This window comes from Gavialis gangeticus, unplaced genomic scaffold, assembly GCF_001723915.1.
Source record: "Gavialis gangeticus isolate Ggan-Ray unplaced genomic scaffold, GavGan_comp1, whole genome shotgun sequence".
NCBI lineage: Eukaryota > Metazoa > Chordata > Crocodylia > Gavialidae > Gavialis > Gavialis gangeticus.
In genome coordinates this window covers 95,436,110-95,453,042 of record NW_017729024.1, presented here as the reverse complement: position 1 = coordinate 95,453,042, position 16,933 = coordinate 95,436,110, and the positions used below count along the sequence as shown (strand labels likewise).

The window sequence follows — 16,933 nt, the reverse complement described above, 5'->3', positions numbered from 1 at the left end:
TTTTTTTGGGGCCCCCCCCCCCCCCACAAACCAACCAGCCACCCCTAACCATTTCATCCTGCACGTCGCTCCAGGTGCCACCAATTTTATTAGCATTCATTGCTGACAGAGCTGAGCAAGTAAGTATCAATGGGGGGAAGAGCAGGAGGGATGGGAGATATGTTTGCTGGGTGGGAGAGGTTGGGGGACTAAAAATATCCCCTGGTCCCCCTGTACCCCATTGCAGATCCTGCAAGCCCCCCCTGATCTCACCAAACCCTCCCAGATCTCTGCAGGTCCTGCCTGTATCCCCAATCCCATTGACCACACTCACAGACCCCCTATATGACCCTAGACCTGCTTACACTGCCATTCTGTCCCCCATCCTGATTTACCTTGGATCACATAGCCATTTTGATCCTAATCTAACATCCCCCTAACCCTCTTCAATATCAGCACTTATCCCACTGTCCATCTTTCTTAATAGTTTTAAATTGAGATTGGCCTTTTATCAGATCAAGGAAATAAATCTTTGTATTTGAAAATATTGATGTGATAAATTAACTCAAACGTGCACAGGCACACTTGAATGCAGAAATGTCTATCCTGGCTTGAGTAACAACAGCAAATTCAGTAGGCCACTCAACCCTTGTTTCTGGGGCACGTTCATTTTCTCTCTCAACTTTTCTGTCCTCTTCCACACTGGAAACCATTCTTATTTACTGTAACTTTGCTTATGCTAGATCAATAACTTGACTATGGCTTCCAAAGCATATCTAGAGAAAGATGGCTAACCGCACTAGCTTGATGTCAGGCAGCAGGCAGGACATGATGGTGTCTTAAAGACTAAAGCATATCTAGGCAATAGTAATTACCAATTTGCATATTTTTTTAAGACTTGCTGAACAGTGAGATTACTGCAGGGCTATGCCAAAGCAGGCAGGCTGATTCATGGAAAAGAGGAGGTTCGATGTTGTTTTAGGCCTCTTTGAAAGAAAATGTACATAAAATATCAATAGATAATATATTTAATGTCTTGGCTAGCATTGTTCCCCATGATGCTTTGTTTCCATGTCTGCCAGTTGGGTTGTACGTAGTCTTCAATGATATGCAGACTTTGCCCTGGCGATGTTGTAACTCCATGATCAAGACTTTGTTTGCAGAGCACTGTTATTCTCCAAGTCTCTTCCCCCCTTTTTTGTTGGCTTCAGCATGAAGCTTAAAACAATACAATTGATAAAAAAAAAAAAAAACAACAATCTACTAATCTGCCTCGTGAGTATAAGAATGCCAAAGTACCAATATTTTTGGCTTGTTCTTTAACGAAGAATCCTTTTTTGCCCCTGTTCATAGACTAGTGTCTACAAAAGCTACTGTAGTGCCAGTTACTGGTTACGTTCTTCCAGTCAAAACCTGCAGTTGTCTTCAAGGTAGCTATTGCTTTAAGGGAAGACTAGTGCTTTTTGGTGTGACAAGACCTAAAACAACTTCATGCATGTTAACATGGGGTTTGAGTAAAATTAAAAATAAAAATACATAAATTAATTAAAATTAAAAAACAGGATCTTGAGACTATCATGTGGCTCAAAACATTTGAATCTCTAGTGAGGGCTTTTTTTTTCATTCTCTTCTGCAATCTTTTGTCAACCTGTTCCTATAGTTGACAATTACCTCTGAGAAGACATCTCATCATCTTTTGAAGCCATCTGTGGATATCTTTCTTCTAGGAGCAAGGCCTCTACCAGTCAAGGAAATACGATTTTCAGATGTAGCAGCAAGAAAGTGCATTGTATTATTGTGGAAGTGGCATTGAAAGCTACTTTTTAAGTTACCTAACAATTTGCACTCTGACCTCCTGTTTTCAATTGCTCATAACTTTCTGAAACTTTCATTTTTCAGGCTGACATTTCTCAGCCTGACATTTCAATTATTTTTGACCACAAGGAGAGTGCAGAGTGCAGGATAGGGGGTGGGGAGATAATTTTTGCAGCTTTTTAAATAACAGCTGAAACAGCCAAGATTGAATGTTGAAATTTAGCACAGATATATAACTGAGGAGAGTGCCTTTAAGTAATCTCGATACAATTGTTTTTTTTATGCGACTAAGTTATGTTTTAGCTCAACTAGAAGTTACAGACTTGATTTAGACATGACTTGGTGAGATTCTATGGCCTGTGTTATACAGGAGGTCAAACTAGATGAGCATAATAGTCCCTTCTGGCCTTAAAATCTATGAATCTATGAGCCTTTTAAAATTACATACTGAGCCTTTGCACTGCATTTGGTACAAGTTGTATTCTCAGCTCCTAACATCTGCAGTTAAACATTTCCTGAATATTCTTCCTTATCTGGTTGATTTCAGCCTGGGTTGGACAGTAGCCTGCAATGTTCAGGGGCTGAAGTAAAGGCACTGTAAGGCCTCTTGGCCTCGGTACATAAAGACCTCATAAATTATAGAAGAGTTGGGTATTGGTGCTGAATGCTTTTAAGGTGCACAGAAATGCGCCTTCCTAGCTGAGGAAGTTGTAATGTGCTTTTCTTCTGTAGACATCCTAGAGCTGTGCAAACTGTCCAGTTAGCTAGCAACACAGTTCCAGTTCATTGCATTAACATCTACCATTGCCAAAATTGTACAAGTTGAAAGAACTTTTGAAGTAGTGCACAACAAGGCCTGGAGTCTGCAGGCTGCATCAGTAGAACCTTTCTGAAATTGGCAGTGCTCCTCCAAGAGGCAGAGGTCTGCTCAGGCAGAACAGTCTTTGGATTTTGAGCAAATAAGGTCTTTTTTGCATTTAAAAACACCTATGAAACTATGTAAATAACTTCATGCTTAAGCCATTGATTGGGAAATGACAAAATTTAATGTTTGAACAACCACAACTTCATTCAGTTTGTAACTAAATATTAGGCTTTAATTCCATATTTGACTCTGCTTTTCCTTGCACTATAATATTAGCTTACAAAGGCTGTTTTTGTCAATCTTAGACAGAGATCTTCTGTTCTTTACACTATTCTTTATATGCCAAACAGTTAAAAAGTTGTTTGTATCAAGAATATATTTATTCAGCATAGAGTATCTGAAAAATTGCAGAACATGTTGACCACTCAACTTTGTAGGTAAAGTAGCTTTGTAGTTAACTGTCAGCTCCCAGACTGCAGGAGGGTATGCTTCTGGTTAAGCAGAAAACACTTGATTAGATAAATGTTGAAGGCCAATAAAAAGATATCAGAACAGTGAACACTAAATTAGCATATTAAAAACTACTTGTGTGTGTGTATATACAGACATGCTTACTATTTTTTTTTACTAATTGTGTATGTGTGTATGCAAGAGTCCCCATGTTCCAGCAGATATCGAAGAACAGTATTTTGTATCGTCTGAGGGGAAAGAAAATGGGATGACTAGACTGTATCATAACACGCACAAGGGGGCAGAGTTAGTTATACATGGATATGCTCTAGCGTATCATGGCTTCAGACTATGTAGCTGTATAACTGTGATGTACTGTTCACATAGATTTTTGTGTTTTGTTTGGGATGTTAAGCATTACTAGCAATTCCATGTATATTTTCTTTTTTATTTAATTTATTTATTTACTTATTTATTTAAAGTTTATTTATTTAAATAGTGCATAGCAAATGTTGAAATGGATGTTGACAGAAAAAGGAAACTTAGGTTGCACAAGTATCAGTGTCTCTATCGTTCTGGTAGTGACTTTGCAAGAAAAAGAGCATTGTGTCCTTCCATAAAATGAGGAACTGACCCTAGGTAGTATTTATTTAAAGAAAGTTCCTATAGCTTTATATTTTTGGTCCCTGCAGTTGTAACTGTTGTGCTGTCTTCCAAAATATTTCATTAATATATGCAGGTTGCATGTGTATGTGTGTGGTATGTATATATGTACACCTGCATATTTTAATGAAAGATTTTTATATATAATCTTAATGATAGATTAGATATAAACAAATAATCCAGTTGTATGGAAATATAGTATCATATATGATCAGATTCTGATTCCAGTTACACTGCTCTAAATCCAGCATAATTTCACTGAAGTCAGTTAACTTCAATGCAGTTAACTTTGGTGTGGTGCAAGGAAAAGTGGTATCAGAACTAAATATTTTAATGTGTTGTTCAGTGAGGTTAGCTCCCAAAATACAGTATTTTAATAGAGAATAAAGAAAATATTATATCTCTCCAACTGTTGGATGATGATGTCATTTGAAATGATCCTTTTTCTCTGTGTTGGAGAAAAATGTTTTCTTTATCCTGGTTTGTTTATGCTGCTCCTTTTGAAGACATTTTTTTAAACCCTCTGATTTCATAAAACTAGAAAGCTCATTTTTTGTGAGAGCTACGTATGACTAACAGTAGTTATTATGTATTGTTAAAGGAGGTCACTGAACAAGTTTTTATTCTTATAAACAATTCCAGGTGGATGATTACAGACAATACAATTTGTGTGTAGATACGCACAAACACACTTTTCTTTTTCTCTCTAGCATTCATGCAATAACATTGAAACTTGAAAAATATATATAAATATAATCAAACTAACTTTTATTTTTCTTTTTATATACAGGCAGAAATTGTCAAGAGACTGAATGCTATATGTGCACAAGTTATTCCCTTCTTATCCCAAGAGGTAAGATGGTAGTTTGAAGGTAATCGCCTAAAAAGTTGCCTTCTGATTTTCTTTATAAAAGTGGGGCTTTGATGGTTTGGCTTTGTGATTCTTATGGTGCTTGTTTGACTTGCAAAGATACTGTTCTCATTGCAATTTTGACAGTGTATTAAAATTAATTAAAATATAATTTAAATGTATATCTGTGATGGAGCTGTTCTAATGTGTTTAGCAAAATGTGGTTGTGTAAATTTATTTTGCTGTCATGTACAATGCCGTGTTGTTGTGCAGAATTTTGACTTGCCAAATTGGAACCAAGTAGGCTAGATTGAAAAATTGCTAGAAAGGCATGATTTGTGCTACATTCTTGACAGTGGACTTTAGAAGTTGGCAGAAACTTGTGTAGATCTATCAAATGGTGATGCTTTAGACAGTGAACATACTAATGCAGCTTTTGTCTGTCGTATTCCTTGCATGCCAGATTACTTATTAACTTAAATATCCTTTTATATTTTCTGTGTTTGGGGGAAAATACACAAATTAAGCACACTAAGCACCAGTTTTCATGAAATGGTGATTCACTGGCATGAACATTGCAGTTGCCTTTCAAGGGATGGGTTGGTACTAGCAGGGGAACCGTGTTACCCCTGACTTGTAAGGGATCAAACGAGAGGTGGCTCATGAAAGGAGGCTCTCGGGTACATGCTAACAATTTTTTTTATATTTTGAGGGGAGAAGTGGGGGTGGATTATTGGAGGCTGTTAGAAACAGGCTGACTTTCTTTTTGGTATAATTCTGTCTTCATTTCAGTAAAATGAAAGGTGGGAAGTTAAAGCTTATATCAATGTTTCTTTGTAGTACAGCTGCAAAGCATTGTATTGCTGTTTGAGAATGCACTAAGATTCTGTCTCCCACTCTTTCAATTGTTCCATAAAGTGTCATTGCTTTTCAAGAGAGCTGTTCATTCTTCTGCTTACTAGAGGTCAGATGTTTGATATTAGCATTCAGCCAATAGAGAGGGAGAGAGTGTGTGTGTGTGTTGGAAACAATGAACATAACACTGATAGTGCTAGAGATGGGCAGTGATCAGAAGCTGCTGCTTTACCCTTCGGCCTATAGAAGTGTGTGTATGAGAGACTTTTTCAAACCTTTATGATAAAATGTTAAAAATAAAAGGTGAAAGTGCAAAAGTGTGGCCCTTCTCTGGGGTGAGCATGAAACACTGTCAGCAATGAAAACACTCATATCTGCAAGATAGAAACCCTCTTCTACCAGTGACCTTCATAAGATTACACATTTAGGACTAGCTCCCTGTCTTCCACGTTGGAGAGTGCCCTCTTGGTGGCCTGGTGTAACACAAGCTTGTCCACATCTTGTTTCAATGTGAAGTATCCAAAATTAAATGTGGTGCCAACCCAGACCAAAAAGCAGAAGTTAGATACACAGAAATGATACTAGTTACTTGTTCTTAGTGACACTAATCCCCTTTCTTGGGTACCTGACTGATAGGATCCTGTCTTCGAGGCTCTCCTTGAAGAGGCATGGGAGGTCTGGGCTGAGATAGGGCCTGAAGGTCTTGTAAAATTTCAACAGGGAATCCGTCAAGGGCTGGCAACTTCCCCATGTTGTCTTTCCCATTTCCCACCACTGTTTCCAGGAGAGGAAGTAGTTTCTTGAGGGTGTCCAGATCTGCTAGAAGTATGTGCAGTAATCCCAAAAGTGGGCATCCTGCAGCAGGCTGAAGTGCTGGCTGGGCTGCAAGTAAAATCAGGAAGGTCAAATTTCTACTAGAACATGTGGTAGTCTGAGTCCTGATGGAGCAGTATGGCTGCAGTGAAGCAGGAACAGGTGGTTTTTGGTGAAGTAGGGTCCAGCTGACCCATGAAGAACCCATTGGCAGTCACTTTCACCCAAGTATACTGCCTTGTACTATGTGAGAAGTGCGTCGAATAGGCTTGCTGCCTGAAGTGTCATCTGTATTGGTCAAGCAGAGGATGAATGGGGCTCTGGTCCATTCTGGTCAACTCTTTCCTGGAGAGTGCAGCTAAAATCATCTTCTAGGATGAGGAGGTAACTTAATCAGCTATAGGCTGTGATAGGTCTACCAGCATCCTGAAAAAATGCACCATTTCTCACCCTTCATTGAGTTCATAGGTGCTGTTATGATGAGCCCAAACCCTTCAACATAGTGATATGAATTTGTCTCCATTTGAGTTGCCAATGAAAATTACCTCAGTCTTTGTACTCATTTGTTATTTCTTATTCGCTATAAACGTACTACATATCTGGCCATGTCTTCATTCAGGATTTGAGTAACAGGTAGATGTACTGGCTTTCTGTTTTACCAAGCATTCAAAGTGCTTATTGCTGACTTAAGCCAGTGCTGTTGGGCAGAAAGTGAGATCTGGTGGTTGCCTTAAGCTATGCTGCATTCAGAAGCCTTGTATTATTATTGTTACTTCTTGTGACTACAGTTTTAGTGCTTTTCATTTGAAAACCTAAAGAAATCCTTGTTTCAGTACAGATTAGCCAAACTCTTCATTGTACCAACCACTACTCCACACATCTTCTGCATAAAATACAGAACTGTGTGTAGGGGACAGTAGACTTATTAACTGGAAAAGAAATGTTATTGCTTGATGGTCTCTGGTTTAGTTTGTTTTTTTCCTGCCATTTTGAACACTTGCAGCTTAACCCTTTCTGTATGAGTGTACATGTAAAGAGCCAGTACCATTTTGGGCTTTATGGCTAAGTACAGACTTTCAAAATTCCAAGCCTGAATTGCTTCAATCTTTAAGGTTAGTCTAACCTGCATAGATTGAATCGACAAGCAAGTGAATAGACATCCACTTTTGATCCTGGAAATGTAGCCATGTGCCTGCAGTGGCTCAGGTTAGAAGCTGGGGGGTGCTAGAGTGTGAGCCCTTCCCTTCCGCAGTGGCTGGAAGGCTGGAGGGGAGCTGAGCTGGGGGGTGGAGGGGACATGGCCAGGCCCCGCAGCAGGTCCGTCCCAAGGGGAGGACGAATCGGGGTAACCACCCTGGGCCTTGTGCTTTGGGGAGGCCCTGTGGAGTGTATATGGCACTGACCACTGCAGCCACCATGCGCTGCTGCTCCCAAGCACCACCAGCTCTGCTGCTGAGCGCTGCTGGCTCTGGCTGCTCACCATCCTCCACCCCTCAGGGTCCCGCACAGGCTGCTATGCCCCAGGCCGTGCACATCCCTAGGGATGGCTCCGCTGCCATCAGTGGGGAGGGGTTTAAACCCCCACCCTTGGCTGCAGGGACCCCAGCCAGGGTGTTCCTGGAGGGGAAGCAGCCCTTACCAGGCTTGTCCTCAGCAGCAGGGGTGTGGCCAGCTGGCAGCCCAGGCAGTACCTCAGAAAAAGCGGGGAGGGGGTTAATGCCACCTGCCTCCTCTCTCCCACTGACACGGCTGGCTTTTTTCCCTGCTGGTTGCTGGAGTAGCAGGGGGCAAGGCTAGCCGGTGGCCTGGACAACGCCTCTGGTGAAGGTGGGGGGAGGTGGGGTTAAGCTCCCCTGCTTCCCCTCTCCCACCGGCACAGAACCCCAGCCGGACTTTTTGCCACTGCTCATGGCTCAGCATGGCCCCAGAGCCCCCCTCCCAGCCAGGGGGTGATCGTGCTGTGCCTTCCCAGCCTGGGGCATGGGTTTCACTTAACAGCTCAAGAGCATAGGCTAGATTTGAGGGAGGGAGGGGAGCAAAACCGGCTCCAAGCCCAGGTGGGGACATGCACAAAGAAGAGCGCAGAGGCATCGCGGTGATGGCAGCTCCATCCTGGATGTGAGCTCTGCTGAGCAGCGGGATGCAAGCTGGGGGGTTGAAGGGAGTGGGGAAGGAGTTTGAGTGTGTGTCTGTGCTAGCCCGTGGCAGAGCCAAGCGAAGCGTGCAGCTGGGGGAACAGCTCCTGCCTAGTGGCCCCTTCTACCTGCTTGAGAGCAGTGCCTGGGCTGGGCCTGGCCCCAGACCCTGCAGTGGTGCACGTGGGATGGACTCACCCCAGCAGCCCTGCCTGCAGCTGGAGAGGCACCAAGAAGCTGGATAGTGTGATGCTGAGCCCCTTCATGGGCTCCAAGGCAGACAGGTGCAAGGGCTTCCTGGGTGACAAGGAGGAGCGGGCTGCGCCTGCTGTTGTTTCATGGTACTTGCTGGATGGCCTTAGCCCCCGGTGCTACTAGCTGCCATTCCCCAGGCCACCTGCCATTCCCTTACCCAGTGGTGGTGGCCCAGCACAGCCCCATGTACCAGGCGCTATTCCTACAGCTCTGTGCTTCCCCTGGGTGGCTTCCCTGTTGCTGCCACCGCCATTTGTCCACTTGGTGGCCAACTGCATTTCGGTGGCACAGGCAGTGCCTACCAGTACATCCAGGGTGGGCGCCCCTGACGGTGGCAGGGACAGCATGGGAGTAGTGCCCTATGCTTGGTGCCTGGTACACTGAGCCATGCTGTGTTGCCATCAGGTAGGGGAAGAGTGAGTAGGGAATGCCCAGTTTAGTGCCTGGTAATCTGGGGGATGGCAGGTAGTAGCGCTGGGGGCTGAAGCTGGCCAGCAAGTACTGTGTGGGGGCAGTGGATGTAACCAGCTCCTCCTTGCTACCCAGGGAGGATTTAACTTGAACCAGGAAGGGGTGTGGGACAAAAGTTCCATAAACTGGTTTGACCTAAATCAGTTAAGCCTAATAATAGTATGTTCAACCAGGTTTATTTTAACTAGTTTTAGCCATTTTGAAACTGGTTTATGTGCACTGAACTTCTGTTATCTTGCAAGTTTAAACCAGTTTCTGATTGTCTCAATGTAGTTTATGAACCTTATTGCTGCCCAGCTAGGCATGCAGAATAATTTTTAGGTGTGTAATTTAGAAAAGTAGTTGCATGCTCAAGCCTTGCATCATGTTCCCAATAAATCATGCTGATTCTGAGGAACTTTGGATCAATTCAGCTCTTACCTTCAGATGATAGTTACAAAAGGAGGTTGTTTTGCTGTTTTTAACAACACCACACAGCCTACTAAGGGCTTAAGCATGTTATAGTCAATGGAATGATTACTCTTTACTTACTAGTCTTTGGCTCATACTCTAGAGATAAGCAGTTTCAGGTCTGAGAATAATATCTTGTTGTTTTGACATTTTCCAGTGTTAGGCAGCCTTTGCTTTTTAAAACTTTGCTCATAAGGATTTCTTTACCTGTTCCCATCTCATTCTTTCACATTTACCAAACATTATACCTTCTTCCCTGTGCATGTTCCATAGTGTCAAAGCTCTGCAGGCTAAAAAGGAAAGGGAGAGTTCAAGAAAAGTTCACAACTTCAGCATTTTACATGCATTTACAAAGAGCAAAGGGAACATTTCCAATAAGTCAGTGGATACATTTGTCTTGCTTGGGGGCAAGTGTAAGCATTTGTAGTCTGAACTGTTCCAATAGGGAGAAAAAATCTTTCTTGAAAGTGCCACCAATCACAAGAAGGTCTTTATGCTGAAATGAGGCAAAGCTAGTAACAGCATGACCTCTACTACTAGTTATCTGTTTATATCATGCTGTATTGGTAGGTACAGGCATAGCAAACAAAAACTGGGCTCCAGCTTTATTCTTCTGATTTTGGTTTAGAATTGCATTTGTATCTTTTAAAAACTGAATATCTTACTGAAATTCCGTTTATTTCATTGTGTAGATTAATGTAGAATTGAATTGCTATGTGCTTTTGCTGTTTAAGCATTCTGCATACAGTATAATTGTGGAGTAGTGGCTGAGAACTGTGATCAGTCACTTCTGTATTGTGCCTGGGGGAAAAATGAACAAAATAGTGGTTACATGCACTGATGGCAGCATTATTGCCTCGTAATAGCACCAGGTTAACTTATCTTATTGCTTGTTAACTTTGTAAGGAATCAATGGCTTGTGGTAACTCAGTTTGATGCAAGGGATCATGGCCAAAATCACCAGAGATCGCTTGATAAGAATACAGTTATACTATGTTGTCACTGTGTACCTAGTATTTAGTACAGTTAGACTTTTGCTATGTGTTTGTATTACCAAGGGAATACAGAGTGCAGATGAGTGCAGTGCTATTCTCTAGAGCTTGCATTTTAATTTGATTGTATTCTGCAATAAATAAATAAAATATATATTCTTGCCCTCCTGAAAAGTGCAGATACCAGTTTCACCAGGAAATTGGTATACTGCATTTTTGTGGAGTCTGAGTTAAGCAGACTAGAAACATTTCATCAAAGAAATTTAAACGTTCAATTTTGGCTAAGAAAGGATAGTCTTTATGGTGAAGACTGGGTCTTTAGGAGATCACATTTAAGGTACCATCATAGAACATTGTAGTAATACAGGAAGTCTATCTCAAAGATGAAATGCGAAACTAGCATTCTTAACAAAAGTACCTGATTGTGTGATGGAGATTCTAATAAATGACAGGTCTTCTTTGGGGCAGTACTAGACTTGTCTACACCAGTGACTTGTGGCCCTGAGGTCCCTTGATCCTTTCAAGGATGCCGTGGTGGGTACTGCACAATGTTTAGCACTGGTAAGTTTACAACCATGATTCACAAGATAAACCCAGAGATCTCAAATAGAAGTCCGCGGTTGTAGTCTTCCTGACTTATTTGCAACTGAAAAACTGCTCAATTTTTTTTCTCTAGTCACAAAAAGAGTGAAAACTAAGAGCTGGCATTGTTCAACAGGTGTCTTATGTCTAAAAAGGTTGAGAACAACTGGTCTGTGGTCAGCATGGACTACAAAAACTGCTCAAGAAGCTGTGTATTCAGGTGATTAGCCCTGACTGAGGTGGCCATGGCTATAGTGTTGGCAGTACCCCAGTTAGCTCGTTAAAGGATAGCTTGAGTATGTCAACATGACATTTACAGTGTGTTGGAAACTTTTCTGAAAATATGCACCTAACACCACCTACCAGTGAAGTAGTTAAAAATAAGCCAGAAGACTTTATCTTAATTTTTTTATATGGAACATCAACTGTAAATTCAAAATAAGACTGTTCAAAATTCTCAGAAGCAAGCTGCTTTACATATAAGCAAATAGAAATTGTACATGCATTATTGCACAGTTCAGCTTTTCCATATCAGATACGTAACCATATAGGTGGTGAATAGTTTTCCGCTTGCGGAGGAGATCTGAGCAGTATTAAGCATGCCCCTCCTCCCCACAAACACTCTTGGTTTTTAAAATGGCCTACAGTTAATACATTTCAGTAAATTCAGATGGTGTGAGAGCAAGTTTCCGTCACATAGAAGAACTCAAGTTCTGGTTCTTTGATGCACAATACAGAAAATGATTATCCTTTCTGGGGCATGGGAGGGTGGAGAGGAAAATAAATGTTTCCCTCCTGTTCTTATCCTTTGTTTGCTAGATGCTAGGCCCAGAGTTCTTTCCATTCTGAAATGTTTGTACTACATTTGTGCTAGGAATTGTGTTGGCACAAAATTTATATTACTCTTTGCTTACATCTGTGGTCTTACCTTCTTGTAAATTCACTTCAGATCGCTGGCTCTGGGCTGCTGACTCTTGTGCCGAGGCTTTGCAAGCTTTATTAGTGGTAGGGGTGGGAGGGGAGAGGAAATTATACTAACCACTAGAGAGCAAAGCAGGATGAGGACAGGCAGAGCAAGAGAGGTGGAGGAGTCTTACCTGCTCAGGCTCTGGCAACTGTTACTCCTACTGCTTTAACAGCAGGGGCTGGGCTGTTGTCACTGAGGGACAGGCAGCAGTGCTTGGGGGCCCCTTCTGGAGCCCCATTTGCCTCCCACCCTTGGTAAAAGGGCTGAGCCTTTCATGGCAAAGCCCCCTGGGGGAAGGGCCGTCATCCCACCTCCCTATCCCCCATACTAATGATGCAGTCTCTTCCCAGCTGCGTGCCTGGTTCTCTAGCCAGGCTGCTTGGGGCTTATATGCTATGGAAAGACTCAGTAGGGAGAGGCCCATACTGACACCCCTTCTAAGTCTGTGCCTGGGGCTCTTGCCCCCTCCCAGTCAGTTACGATACTGCTCTTGTTCTGCTCCATTCCATTATACTGTCTTTAGGAGAGACTTGCAAGTGAATCTCCTTAAGTTCTGAAGTAATCCCTGGCCTGCAACCCCTCGAAACATACAGTACTAAAAAACCAGACCAAAGTAACCAGGCTCTGCAAAGCAGAGTAATTTGTTTTGTAAGTTTTGCTTTAAATTCACTGGGAGAAATTTCCTCTACATTAGTCTTTCCTGGAAAAATGTTCCCAGTATTGCCTTGCAGCCAGAGACACTCAACTAGAAGTCGAAGTACTGAAGTAGTAGGTAGGGCCTAGGTATTCTTTTTTTTTCTTATTTTTTTTCCCCACAGTGGTGGTTGTCAGTGCTCTGGTTGGGGTTAGACAGTATAGTCATAGGAGTGCCTATGCCATTTTTCTGACATGTGTTCTGTTGCCACCTGTAGGAGTGTGATGGGGTAGAGATTATCCAACAAAGGTTTAGTGTATTCGCAACTCACGAAAGGAAACAAGAAGGTGGCAGATAAAATAGGGGAGAAATACAAAAAAGAGAGAGGATGCTTGCGAGTGGCAGAGGAATGCATTCATGCTCTGGCTTGTTAATGTAATGTACAGCACAATACAAAGTGAACTTTTTTTGAGAAAAGAACTGACCACTATATTTTGGAAGAAAAAAAATCAGTATCCGGCTTGTGTGCAAGAAGAAAGGTTGATATATATATATATATATATATATATCCGTGTATGGGGTGTTTACATCCCACAAACAGTATGCTCTTCCTTCTTTGTTTTATCTTTCCTTTGTCAGCCAATCCATTGGTAGGGACAGTATTGTACAGCATGTGTTAGTGGGAAATATCACTATGCTAAACTAGGAAAAGTCATTTAAACACAAGTGCTAAACAATGAGAAATTGAAGCAATCGATTCTGAAATACGTAGGATATCATGGTGAGCTGGCTGCTATCCTGTTCAGTCTGTGCATTTGCTTAAATTAGCATTCTCTTCATATTGCACTCCTCAGATTTTTGGGGGCTCTGTCCTATTTGCTTTTGTTTACAGCATGCAGTAGATACGGATGTGCATCATCACAATAGCAATCAGTAAAACAGAGCCCCTATATATCATTATGTTTAAAATAGGGCAAGACAAGCAATCCATCTTTCACAAGCCAAAAGGTTGTACAGACTGAATCCACCCGGAGGTCTGTATTTTCTATAAATCTTGCATTACTATTTCTTGCGTGATTTGGAGGTAAAGTGGATAGGACTCTTGCTGTGCAGGGAGTAAGTGATTTGGTTTTCTCTGGTACTTTTTTTTTTTTCTTGCACATTATGTGCATGAATATCTGTGCTTGCATGCATATCTTGGAGGAAGAGTGGCCTGAGTTTGAGGAGATCCATGAAAGCAGACCTTTGCTAGGGCTGTGCAGAAGTGCATCAATTCATCTATCCAGATCCAGTCACAGGATTGAGGCACTAATTTTGCACTGTCCATTTTGTTTGTGTGTATTAAATAAATCTCTAAAAGGACAGGGGATTGCCCATTTCATACTGAAGCAAAGACTACATTTTAGCAGGCTCCTTCCTGTATTCTTTCCTTATTATATGGACCTGGTCTAAAACCCATTAGAAACGGTGAAAAGATTTGTGTGCTTTGGATCAGATCCTGATAAAATATAATTCTTACTTAGTTGTTCAAGAATTTTATATAGACTTAAAGGAGACTTGAAGTTTAGATACCAATGACTGGGGACAGGGAAAAGAAGTAAGATTTGGAAAGCAGGAAAAACAAGAAATTATTTCTCTTGGAATTTTTGATGGTTGAGATCCCTCCCTCCTTCCAAGGAATGGAATGACATTTTGTCTTAGATCCTTCGTAGAAGCTCAGTTTTTTGTGTTTGGTGAGGGGAAGCCATCTAGCTGGGGTGGCTTGTTTTTGCAAAATGTGGAAGAACTTTGTAGTTTTTTGACTATAGTAACCTTAGTGCTGCTTATGCCAACTCCTGATAAAGGTGTTTGCAAAGTCTCTTCTTACTGACAGCCTTGCCTTTTGCCTTGTCACACACCATAACATTTTCTTTGCTATACATGTATTTGTGAGGGGGATTTTGTTCTGTTTAACTCTTGCTAGGATTGTATTTAGAAAAAAAAATGTTCTATTTTTGAAATAAGGTCTATAATATCTCAAATTCAGAATCTTGCTTTTCGGACTTTAAAAGGACTGAAAGTCACAGAGAAGGCACATATCCACAGAGCCCAATCTTCTAACATGGTTGTATTTCTCTTTATTTTGTTACATAAATAGATATAATATTATTGGAAACAAAATGCCTCCCCTCCCCCACTCCCAAATTATAGGCTAAATTCTGTTCTCTGCCTTTGTGCAAAGAGGGACAGTTGTCTGGGGCAAGAAAGATGGGAGGAAGGGAGAACTGACTGCTAGCTGCTGAATTGTGGGAATATGTTTTCTGGAGGTTGAGAGTCAAATTTAAAAAATCTTGATGTCACATGGCCTGTCCATAGAACATCTTATGTCAGATGTGGTTAAAAATGTGGCTTTCTAGGCTGATTTGCGTAGATTATGCCCTTACTTATCGAGCAATGGCCCAGCCATGATAACACATACTCTTGTGACCTTAAGGCTCAAGTATCTGAATTCCCTTTTTATCAGAAATGGTGACACTGTTTGCAAAGTGTTTTGAATGTGGCAGTGTGATTACTCATAAGTTTGAGCTGTCATGTTCATGTTCAGTCCATTATGTGTTGGCTGGCCTAACAAATGGTGGATTTTTGCTTGCTTTCTTACTTGCTTGTAAGCTCAGAGATTGGTCCTGGTTATGTTTGACCATGTGAAACTTGCTTCCCGCCTTTCACAAGCCAGTTCATTTAATCTGTTACCATATAAAATCTAAAAATGTATTTTTTAGAGATGCCTAAATTTCTACCATCATTGTTTATTGTATTGGTTGCTTTTATTTACTCCTTTGGTGTTGGTATGTCTTTGATTACTACAATTTAAAAAAAAATCAGTACTCCAGAGTTTTGTGAGAGGGGATGCCTTTTTAAAATAGCTTATTATTATTACTACTATTTATCATTCTTCTTACTATTACTATTGTTGCTGCTGCTACTACTGCCACTGCTGCCTTCTAGATTCAGGGTGTCTCTAGCATGATTTAGGGAAGCCACTAAGGCTAGGGACAGACATTCAAAAAAAACCTGAGCCTGAATTCATTTAATTTTTGCAGGTTAGTCTAACCTGCTTAGGCTGAACTGGTTTGTAACTGTACAGACACCCCAGAGATGCAAGCACATGCCTGTGGTGACCCAAGGGATGCTAGAGCAGCCTTCCCTCCCTTCCATAGTGCTCAGCTGAGGGGGTATGTGGCCAGGCAGGAGGCTCTGATTAGGGATGGGTTCCCTCCACCCACCCTTTGTTGCTCCTGACCAGTGAGGGAGCCAGCACAGAATTACACAGGATTTACTTGCATAGCAGGGAGTTGCACGGGGAATTGGTAATGGAGCATTTATCAGCCCATCAGCAAAACAAAAGTCTCTCTCATTTAGTTCATGCTCTTCATAAACTGCTTTTTCCAAGGAAGGAATGGAAGAATATTACCAGCTACCTGTTAATTAGCTCCTAAAAGCCCTCAGCTGACACTGCTTGCCTGCTTTTGTCCTGCCTGCCTTACACAGATGCCTCTCGGCATTAGCTAGCATACCACTTGCTGACTACGGTCCATGCTCTGGGAGATGGGAGGGAAGGGATCCCTGCTTGAGCAGTGAGTGGTGGGGGCAGGGCCAGCCCTGCTCTCTGGAGCAAAGAGCCCTGCCCAGGGCTACAAAGCATCTGGGATGCTGGGGAACTCTGTTTTAAGTTAAACCAGGGAGGATGTGGGACAAACATTGCATAAACCTGTTTGCCCCAAATCAGTTAAGTCTCTGATGCTACATGAACCAGGTTTATCTCAAACCAGTTTCAGCCATTTTCAAACTAGTTTATGTGCACTGAACATCTATTCTGTTACAGGTTTAAACCAGTTTCTGATCACTTAAACCGGTTTATGTGTAATGTCTGTCCCTAGCCTAAGAGCTGCTGTACTTAACAACACCTCCTTGTGATCCTTCATTTTTACCCCTTTACCTCCACACACTTTTATCCCCCATCAGATTGCTTTTAGGCAATGTAGGTCCTGCTCCAGAGATAGTAGTGAGTTGTGCATGCTACTCTTTTACTACCTGTGTTCAGGGAGAGCTCCTAGGAATCTGTTTCAGTTGTGCCCATGTGGCCCTTGACAGCTTGCCAAAAGTGGGTAAGTGGCCCT

The 16,933-nt window shown here is 41.9% G+C and overlaps 1 protein-coding gene across 6 annotated transcripts in view; it reads left to right on the top strand.

Moving 5' to 3' along the window:
* The window catches only part of LOC109297570 (transducin-like enhancer protein 4), a 149,802-nt gene that overhangs the window by 39,826 nt on the left and 93,043 nt on the right, over positions 1-16,933 (top strand). For all 6 annotated transcript variants that reach the window (XM_019517418.1, XM_019517415.1, XM_019517414.1 and 3 more), the window contains exon 5: positions 4,563-4,625. In XM_019517418.1, the coding sequence (XP_019372963.1) occupies positions 4,563-4,625 (63 nt within the window). The remainder of the gene's footprint in view (positions 1-4,562; positions 4,626-16,933) is intronic.